General features: G+C 48.8%; 1 protein-coding gene across 8 annotated transcripts in view; it reads right to left on the minus strand.

Annotated features, from left to right (window-relative positions):
- The window catches only part of trim9 (tripartite motif containing 9), a 34745-nt gene extending 24043 nt beyond the window's left edge, over nt 1-10702 (minus strand). For 3 of the 8 annotated variants that reach the window (XM_037486356.2, XM_037486355.2, XM_037486350.2), the window contains exon 1: nt 9692-10701. In XM_037486356.2, the coding sequence (XP_037342253.1) occupies nt 9692-10531 (840 nt within the window). In that variant the 5' untranslated portion in view covers nt 10532-10701. Of the gene's footprint in view, nt 1-9691 lie in introns of all 8 variants that reach the window. The other 5 variants (XM_037486357.2, XM_037486352.2, XM_037486351.2 and 2 more) reach the window with 3 other exon arrangements.
- Nucleotides 10703-11079: the final 377 nt, after the last annotated feature.

Here is an 11079-nt window from a genome sequence, read left to right on the forward strand (position 1 = left end):
TCTTCGGGCCACTCCGTCGGTCTCATTTTCCTCTTCTCCCTCTTTCAATTAGATTTACACAGCTAATCTCACCACATGGCAGGTCGAGGGGTAAACAGCACCAACTGTAATGGAGCAGCGTCAACCTAAATGGCTTTGAGACCCCACTGTGAAATGTTGTTCTGTGCAGACCTCTGTCCTGGTCTCATCCCCATCAGTGAATCACAGTGTGCCGTCACGGACAAACCAGAAAACAAGTCTTTTATCTGCACGCACATCACTGCTACTGCAGTGGCGCCCAGACGGCGGCTGGCGTAAATCTCAAATATTTTAGAAACAAAATTCAATTTGTGAAATTAACATCAGCTAAATGCATGTGGAATTCATCGGGCTGTGTTTAAGGCACAATGAAGTGTTTTGGCTAAGAAGACCAAAGGGAGTTGGGAGGACAGTTACCACGCTGATCAGCTGATGGAAGAACCTCTCAAGTGCTCACCGGCCACCACCAGTGTGCATCATATCATCCATTAAAAGTTTGAAATCCTTTTCTGAGCAGCATTAAAATATTTATCTATTGGCCATATGAGGAAAGCAGAACAAGCTGTAAACACAACATGCACATGTTCATCCCCGAACACCAAATCTCACTCCCCTCATTGCTGCGGGCTAATCGAATCTAATGCAATATCAGAGGTAACATCTGTCTCTTTAGCCACTAAATGCTCCTCTTTGTTCATAAGCTGTACAGTCGGTTTAACAAAGCTTCTCCACTAAAAACAGGACAGAATCATTAAAAGCATTGATGCAGACTGCTGCTTTGTTCTGTTTGAAGTTGCAGTAACTCACCTTCCAAGCTACCAGCTAACATTAGCGTTATTACTCAGCCACATAATATCAGTATCTGCACATGGCAGCCGTACTGTTTATCCAAATACTTGCTGTTGCTAATAAACTCTCCCAATTCCTTGGAGAAAGAACATTTCACACTCGTTGTTGTCACGCAGTTTCAAGTGGTAAAGCCGACTTATCGTAGCTTAAGCCTGGACAATATTGAGCCGATGAGGTTCATTACAGCGGGGCAATGGATCCAGGCCGACAGCGATCCTCATTAGCATCAGCAGACACGGGTTAAAGCAGGATAGAAGGACGGGGATCCCGCCGCCCCCCGTCTGGCTCTTCAAGGCTTCCCTCCGCCACTCCCGCTGAGCTGCGTCGGCCTCGGGGATCGAGACGAGTCTTTCAACATTCGTCCCAGCGCCTGCTGCCGGTCCTCGTTAGCCTGCCTTTTTGGGGCATCATGACCGAGAACATCTGTCTGTGTTGACTTGGTGTCAAGGTGTGCAGGGCGTCTGTTTGTGTCAGGATCACACACGCATTAAAGGGGAGCACTTGTGCATGCTGCATGGGAGAAGTTCCTTAAAAGGACTCGCTTCTTCAAGCTTTTTATTCTTGCAATTTTCAGGGGTGTCAGAGATCAGATCTGCTCTGCAGCGTCCGATTTATCTCTCCGTTCATGGCAAGAGGGCAAATTGCTAATTTTCTGCTGCAATCTGCAACTTATTTTGTGCACACCCTCGGATCTTGTCCATAAGCTGTGATAAGTCACCTTTAATTGCCTATAAACACACTGAGGCGAAGCTGGATTGCATTCAGGGTCCTTGTGGCATCTGTGAAAGGCCGAGGACCACTCACCATGTCGAGGTTTAACGCTCTGACGGGGTCCCTTTTTCTCTTTTTAATGTGATTTACAGAGATTAACACGGACACCCTGTCACCCCATGAAACCCTCTGACACAAATCTGAAGAGGCAGACGGGGCATGGGGTGATACACACCATGGGGCTCTCAGATTTCTACTTGTTTTTCGTGAAATTGACTTTGGAGACATGAAATTGATTCTGTTCGCAGTTTGGACACGGTCGTGCAATCCAAAAGGAAGGGTCATCGATAAAACATGGTGGTTTGTATCGCCTGCTAGAGAAGTGGAGAAGAAGTCTGAGCAAAACGTCAGTTAAATAATCTGTAGCCACGTCCATTCAGACACTAATGCACTGTCGAGGGAGGAGGGAAAGGCTGTAAAGCATCTGGGACGGATCCCTCATGGGGTCCCGTATCTTGGCGACCTCTGCTGCTCTGAACAACATCCAGAGGGATTTGGTTGCCATGACGGCAGGTGGTTTGACTCTGTCCCCATAAAGAGAGAAATGTTTCACAGATAGAGGCAGAGCACTGTTTGACAAGGCGGAACAAGACCAGTATTGGTGTAGATTATAAAACCTGGAGCCCAAAAATCCTCAATGGCAAAAAGAAGAGATTTTATTAAATGATATCGGCCAGCGTGTTTTCTCCTGGAAAATGTAAATACTGCAGGTGTGGATTTAAGGTTATGTCACAAAATAACCAGCTTCTAAGTGTTCTACTTCCTGCATCAACGTTAGACGGGGATGCTGAAACATGCTGCAGGCCTGTCACAAGATCAGAGAGCCAACAGCTTTGATCCGTTTTAAAGGGGAAAACCGAGATATTGGTGTTTATTTTGCATTTGTTTTCTGGTCGTAGGAGAATGTCTGTCTTTCAGAATACTATGTGCTTTTGCAAATGGCCAGAGCCCAAACGTCAAGCTGCTCTCGCCTTGATTTTTCATTCAGCTCATGGTTTCAATGTTTCAATGTTTAACCCTCATTGCTTGCATCAATTCCATGACACAGTTCGATGACACAGTTAGCGACCAGCTAGTGAGCAAAGTGGATCATTTGACAGATAACTAGCCAGGAGTGTTTGTATTCCTCAGGAGGTCGGAGGACACAAGAGGGAGCTGAAAGAAACATATGTGATGAATTCACATTTGTTACGTGACCAGAAGCAGCCCCGAGATGCTCCTGTGGCTTGTGGGCTAGATGTGTATGTAATATGAAAACTGGACTACTTGTGATAATGTGTCATGTTTACATCTTGCCATCTGTGAAGAATTGTAATTCAAGTTATGAAATGCTTTGTAATTGCTTTTGACTTAGATATGTGATATGCGTGACACAGATAATTAACTTTCTTTTCTGAAAAAAAAAGGATGCAAACCTGTACCACATAAAGCAGATCTTCTCCCTGCCAGAAATAATATCTGGACCACTTCAAGGGCTGAATGTAAAAATGAACTGAGAAGTTGATTGAGAGAAAATTAAAATTTTTTGGGTCCATCTATAATCTTTTATGGACTGATAACCCACTTCATTTACATCTCAAACAGAGTTAAACTCCCAGCAACCGGGATCCATCAGTGACCAAGTCACTTTCTCGAGTTTGTACAAGTACAAGTGACACGTGAGAACCTACAGTGTATCTGCAGGATATGGAAAACACTTTCATTTCTCCCTACATGAATTATGAGGAGCACCCTGAAGCTCTCAGATGCCCATCCTCTTTGCTGCCAGCTCCAAACCCAAGGCCATCTGTTACAGTTCTGCAGGCAGCAGCTTCAGATACGAGGTCAGAAGTAAGCAGGTGCCGTGATGGAAGCCAAAGAACGGGACGGCAGGCTGCACATTGGCACCAATATCACCGGCCCCTTCGATTGGTTCCTAAAAAGGCTCCTTTTTTTGTCCACAGTTTGTATAGAGGAAAGATGAGGCAGAACAAGGTCGGCAACTTCTGAAGTGATGGAAATTTGATGGGAGTGAAATGATGAACCCCCTCTGATTTTTCCATCAATTTCACAATAGCCTCATACGTGGAAGTTGATACGCTAGCTTCACCACCGCCGAGGGCCGATGATTGCACTGGAGGGCTGTTATATGGCTGTTTTGGAGCCGTACAACACCAATGTTGACTCCAAATGAGAGCAGATGTCTGCAGGAAGAAAAGTCTCGAGCACAAAAACGTACCATATTTTCTGGTTTTCTCCCAGAAGCCGCGGCATCGCCATCACTGCACATCACCCTTAGTGTGTGTGTGTGTGTGTGCGTGTTTGTGTGAGACTATCAAAGACCATCTATATCTAACTCTACGTCCTCCCTGGCCACTGGAAGCCGAGGAGTGTGGAGGAGAGGATGGCAGCTGCAGAGGCGTGGATGCACTGCAGCCCTCTCAAACGCCTCCCTGCCCACAACAACTCGGATTCCAAAATAGCACCTCGATCCACAGCTTCACTGCTGCCATCTATTAAAGCGTGACTCCAATATTAGCCGTACCTAATGATCTCTGAGGCCTAATGGTCTCTGTGGCGCCTGTTGAGTTGTCAGAGCACAGAGAGGGGGGGGGGGGGGGGGGGGGGGCGGTGTATGTATGTACACACACACACACACACACACAGAGTGAAGGAATCTGCTATGTGGAAGCTCAGGAGACAAATGGTCGATAGCTAAAGTCATGCCAGAATCACAGCAGGTGTACATTCATTAATTTTAAGAATTTAGAAGGAATTTCCAGTTGCCAAAGGAGGCCTGCTCTTGACACGTGACCTGCATTTCCAATAGTGCTGCTTTCTGACACCTTTGCGCAGCGACACGCAGCAGAGTTCCCAGTTTGGAGACGTGCGCATTTTTATAAATCTGACTGAAATGTAAGATGCAGTATTGTATTGGAGGGCGAATTCATCTTGTTAAGAGTGTATGTATGCATGTAACTGTAACTGAAGTCACGTGATATTGATAGCACCATGTTCCATGTAAGGGCAATGTTCCCGCCCCTTTCTCTCTCTTGACCGGTCTCCCCCGAGAGCGGGCAGTTTAGCATGTTTTGCCGATAATAAACAATGCCAAGAGTTAAATGGCTGAAGAGATAAACGCCTGGACGTCCGTTCATCCTCTGGTCATATTATTCCGCTGCCAAGGTAGGCCAAAGGAGTAAGCCTACCTGCTAACAGGTTATGGGCCCAGGAACCGGGAATGATTCCAAAGTTTGACGGACTTGTGCGTCGATAGCTAGCACGACCACGCTAGCATACAAAAGTATCCAAAAGAGCTAGGTTAGCATCGGGAGTACCGGGAAGCTAACGCTAAATCAAAGGAAGCTAAACTGAACTGGAAATAACCATGGCAAACCGAAGCAAGAGCCAGTGGCCCACGTTTGACGGGAGAGCAGAGGAGTATGAGCTCTGGGAAGAGAGGATGCTGTGCTGCATGCACGGAGCGGGGCTGAAGCAGACGATCTTGACGGAGCCCGCTGAACCGCTGTCAGCGGAAGACAGGTCTACGGATGATAAGCTGAATGCGGACGCCTATTGTGCATTGGCGCCACTACTTGACAACACAAGCTTGGGGCTGATATTCAGAGACACAAAGGACAAGGGCCGAGAGAGCCTCAAAGTATTAAGAGAGCACTACATCGGAAAAGGTAGGCCTCGGATTGTTTCCCTGTACATAACGATGACAGCGCTGAAGAAAGCTGACAACGAGACTGTAACCAAATACATCATCAGAGCTGAGCAGATCATTACAGCACTCAGGAGTGCAGGCGAAGCACCGAGTGAGGGACTGATGATGGCGATGATCATGAGGGGATTACCGGAGAAGTACAAGCCGTTCACACTGATGGTGACACATGGCTCAGCCGACATGACACTGGGAGAGTTCAAAGCGAAGTTAAGAAATTTTGAGGCCTCAGAAGACACAGACCCAGTCCCAGAAGAGGCAGGAGAAAGGGTGCTGAGGGCACAAGCGGCGCCGAGGAAAAAGACCGGGCCAGTGGAGATGGTGTGTTGGCGGTGTGGAGAAAAGGGCCACAGAAGGGATGACTGCACAGAGAGAGTTTGGTGCAGTTTTTGCAGAAGCAGGGGGCACACGGACAAAGCGTGCACAAAGAAGGAGCGTGAACGGGGCGCCCGGTGTGCGTGTGTACAAGATGGCGGTGGTGGCCGTAGGTCCGGTTATGAACCGGACGGAGACCGGGGAGCAGTGGGAGGAGAAGACCGCACCTTCAGAGCAGAAAAGGGAAATGCCAGTCTCTCAGAGAAGGTGCCGCATACCCAGAGAAGGGGAATGATCGTGGACACGGGCGCGTCGTCCCACATCATCAACGATAGGAGCAAGTTCAAGAGCTTTGACAGCACTTTCAGGCCGGAGAGACACAGTATGGAGCTCGCCGATGGGAAGCGTACTGTCGGAGTGGTGAAAGGGAAGGGAGACGCACAGGTATGTCTCATAACCAGTGAGGGGCGCCGGTGTACAGTGACTTTAAAGAACGCTCTCTACATTCCCTCGTACCCTCAAGAACTCTTCTCAGTGAAGTCTGCTACCGCCCACGGTGCCAAAGTGTTTTTCGACGAAGGAAAAGACGTTTTAGAGTCACCGGATGGCGCAAGGTTTGAAATCTATGTATATAAGAGAATGTACTACCTGCAAACCGAGTGTGATCTAGATGATGCGTGTCACGTCAGCTATGATATCCAGACATGGCATGAGGTAATGGGCCATTGTAATTTTGACGATATCTTGAAACTGCAGGACGTGACAGAGGGCATGCACATTAAGGGTCCAAAGCGCAGGCCTGATAGAGAATGTGCAGTATGCATAGAGGGGAAGTTCACGCAGACGAGAAACAGAGATCCGACTGACAGAGTAAAGACACCACTTGAGCTGGTGAACACAGACCTAACCGGCCCAATTAACAATGAGTCCATAGACGGTTTTAAATACATGCAGTCTTTCACAGATGTGTGTACAGGGGCAGTGCTTGTTTATTTCCTGAAAGCAAAAAGCGATGCAGTTCAGGCTACAGAGAAGTACCTGGCAGATGTAGCACCTTACGGTACTGTGAAGTGCATCAGATCAGATAACGGGACTGAATTCACTAACCGAGAGTTTCAGACCCTACTGAGGAAGAATAAAATCAGGCACGAGACTTCCTGTCCTTACTCCCCGCACCAGAACGGGACAGCTGAAAGGGAAGGCCGAACTCTTTTCGAGATGGCCAGATGTAAGCTCATTGACAGTGGCTTACCCAAGAGCCTTTGGCACTATGCCATCCAGGAAGCAGCCTATACCAGGAACCGGTGTTTTAACAGGCACACAGGCACTACCCCATACACGGCACTGACAGGTAAAAAGTGCAATTTGGCTAATATGCATAAATTCGGGTCAGAGTGCTATGCCTACCAGCAGGACAGAGGCAAACTAGATTCTAGGTGTGAGAGAGGATTCTTTGTAGGGCACGACAAGAGCAGCCCCGCCTACCTAGTTTACTACCCCGGTAAAGGAAAAGTGCAGAAGCACAGGCTGGTAAAGTTTGTCACCAAGACGACCTGTGAAAATGAGACTCAGACACAGGAGCTAGGACTGGATCCCATAGGAGGTTGCGAGAAGGAAGTAGAGATTTCACAGCCTAGTGTACCAAACAACGACGTACTGACTGACGGTACACAATCTGCATCAGAGGACAACCATGAGAAGCACCCTAGGGTGACACCACACGACAGTGGGAGATACCCTACCAGGGAGCGTAAAGCCCCGGGGTATCTAAGAGATTATTCTCTGGAAGATGCTGATGACGACAGTACACTCACTAGTGTAGATTATTGCTACCGAGCAGTTTGTGGTGTACCTCTGACCTTTAAAGAGGCCATGACATCAACTGAGTCAGGAAAGTGGAAGAAAGCAATGGACGAGGAGATGAGGTCCCTAGAGGACAACCAGACCTTTACCCTGACTAAGCTACCAGAGGGCAGGAAGGCAGTGGGAGGAAAATGGGTGTATTCGATCAAGGGAGACATTGACGGGAACGACCAGTACAAAGCTAGGTTTGTAGCAAAAGGATACAGCCAGAGAGCAGGGATAGATTACGGCGAGACGTTCTCACCAACAGCAAACCTGACAAGTATACGTGTAGTGATGCAGAAGGCAGCCCAAGACGATCTGATTTTACATCAGATGGATGTGAAAACAGCCTACCTACATGCCCCCATTGATCGAGACATTTACATGGAACAACCTGAAGGTTACGAAAAGGAGGGGGATGAGCTGGTGTGTAAACTAGAGAAGTCAATCTACGGCTTGAAGCAGTCGGGGCGAAATTGGAATGAGATGCTCCACACGTGCCTAGTAGATGACAACTTTATTCAGAACCCGACAGACCACTGTGTTTACACAAAAGAGGCTACAGAGACAGGGAAAGTAATAGTGGTTATCTGGGTGGATGATCTGATCATCGCAGCCAGCAACACCCAGGGTTTGGAGAGGGTGAAAAACATGCTTTCTTCCAGATTTAAGATGAAGGACCTAGGTAGGTTGAAGCATTTTCTAGGCATGGACTTCAGCCAGTCTGACGGCTGGGTAAAAGTGTCACAAAAGAGGCTCGTGGAAAAAATACTGGGACGTTTCGACATGCAGGAGTGTAGGGTTAGAGAAACCCCATGTGAACCAAAGTTAGAGTACTCTGAGGATGCGCCTAAAATCTCTGATGTGAAGAAGTACAGGGAGGCTGTCGGCAGCCTCATTTACCTGACAACCTGTACACGCCCAGACATATGTTTCGTAGTGAGTAAGTTATCACAACATTTTGCTGACCCTACAGAGGAAAATTGGGTCACGGTGAAACATGTTTTGCGATACCTCAGGGGTACTGCAGACAAACAGCTCTGCTTCACAAAAAGTCAAGAACGGCTAGGCATACGAGCCTATAGCGACGCAGACTGGGCTGCGGACGTTAGTGACAGACGCAGTACCACCGGGTATTGTGTGAGTATGGGTAAAGATAGTTCTCTGGTCTCTTGGAAAACCAAGAAGCAACCCACAGTAGCACTATCCACATGTGAAGCCGAGTACATGGCTCTAGCTCTGACAATACAGGAGTGTATTCATTTGGAGCAACTACTGGGAGGGATGGATTCCTATGTGTATGAGAAAACGGTCATCTACGAGGATAACCAGGGGACAATTGCACTTGTTAGGAATCCTGTGTGTAGACAACGGGTTAAGCATGTGGACATAAAATACCATTTCATCAGGTCTACCATAAGGGAGGACAAGATGTCCCTTGTCTACTGTCCCACAGACGACATGGTCGCAGACATTATGACTAAGCCCGCCTCCAAACTTAAGTTAAGAAAATTTGGGGGGATCATGTTTGGTGTGTAAAATGTTGATGTGTGACTATGCCATGTTTTTGTTCTGTTTGTTTATTTGGTCATGCACGTGTTGCACAGTATACATGTCATTCATAAGTGGGAGTGTTAAGAGTGTATGTATGCATGTAACTGTAACTGAAGTCACGTGATATTGATAGCACCATGTTCCATGTAAGGGCAATGTTCCCGCCCCTTTCTCTCTCTTGACCGGTCTCCCCCGAGAGCGGGCAGTTTAGCATGTTTTGCCGATAATAAACAATGCCAAGAGTTAAATGGCTGAAGAGATAAACGCCTGGACGTCCGTTCATCCTCTGGTCATATTATTCCGCTGCCAAGGTAGGCCAAAGGAGTAAGCCTACCTGCTAACACATCTAAATAACGTATTTTTTCGTTTTGTGAAGCGTTCGCTTAAATCCATTGTGACAGAGAAAACATCCCCATCTTCTGTTGAAGGCGAAGCGCAACTGACAACATGCAGCGCACATTATTTGCAAAGCGGACTTGTTGCTCAGCGGATGAATCATTGTGAAGAAAAGCTACATATATTACACACACACACACACACACACACACACACACACGGGCGCGCGCGCACAGAGAGAAAAGACGCACCGGTATATTAAGGTTTTGGCGGTATCTTTATATTTTACGCACGTACCTTGTGCAGTTTCCACATTGCGCCCAAAGCTTTGACTTCGTGTGTGCCGTGTTTGCCCTCCTCCAAACACTGATAACACACAGGCATCTTACACTGCACACAGTACATGCTTAGATTCTCCAGCTCGTGCTCCGTGCAAGTGGAGGTCTTGCGTGGACTCGCTCGGCGACTTATCCGCCCTTGCGCTGGCGGCACCAGGCGATGCTTGGCGAGGGGACCACGGGGAGGATGGCACCGCAGGCGGCACGGGTCGCAGTAGAAGACGTCGCACTGCTCGCACATCACGGTGGCCTCCTTGGGGCTCTTCTCGCAGAGCTGGCACTTGAGAGCGGCCGCTTTGCTCTGCTGATACCTGTCCACGACCCCCTCCAGCACCCGGTTCTTAGCGAATCCGCGAAGCCCCCGCTCGTCCAGGATGAGGCTGCGGTGACACTGCGGGCAGGTGATGCAGGAGTTGCGGGGGATCGGGGGCAGAGAGGCGGGCTGCTGCGGCAGCAGGTGCTGTTGCGGAGCGGGCGGCGGGGCGGCAGGGGGGAAAACCCGCACTCCGTTTGGTGATTTCTGACACGGGGTGGTGGGAGCGCTGACGAAGCCCCCATAGGACCCGTACCCACTGTCCGCCTCGCTGTACAAACTCATTTTGTCCAAATCCAGATAATCATAGTCGGAGACGCCGGAGCCGGAGGCTCGGCTGCTCCGCGGGGACTCCGCGTCGGGGGTCTGCACGAGGATATTCCGGGCACACGCCAGGCATATGTTGTGGGAGCACGGCAGTATGATGGGCTCCCGGAAAAAAGAGCCGCACACGGGGCATTTCAACTCTTCCTCCATCTCATCCATGGCTGCTCTCTGGCGGGGGAGAGATTCCACGGCGGGATGCGAACGCAGAGGTGGAGAAGTTCCAGCTGAGCGTCGGGGACCAAAAGCTCTGCTGCTGTCTGCGCGTCAACGGAGCTCCGGTCGCGTCCTACTGCGATTCTCACTGCCGGTGCAACCTTGACCAGAGGAAAGTGCATCAGACGGAACGATACGCGCAGGCGTCATCACCAATGAGCGGCCGGCATCAGCTCGGAGCGGGCCGCCATTGGCTTAACAGTGGATTCCAAGTAGCCATTGGATGGCTGAGCTGTCAGTCAGGGAGAGGTTATTGAGCGGTAGAGAGGTGACATTAGATACAAGTGTCTGTACACATAACCCAACATGGAACCTAATGGTTTGGGGGATTATAAAGAGGAGAATGTGAGACTATCCGGTCAATGCAGAGCAATTAATACAATGTGATAATGCAGATATAATACATCATTAAGACGAGTTCTATAAAGACAACCAAAGACAGCAGAAGATGCTCATTGACTTAAGGAAGAACAGCACTACACCAAAGTCAACAC

This window comes from Pungitius pungitius, chromosome 14 (genome assembly GCF_949316345.1).
Source record: "Pungitius pungitius chromosome 14, fPunPun2.1, whole genome shotgun sequence".
Lineage (NCBI taxonomy): Eukaryota > Metazoa > Chordata > Actinopteri > Perciformes > Gasterosteidae > Pungitius > Pungitius pungitius.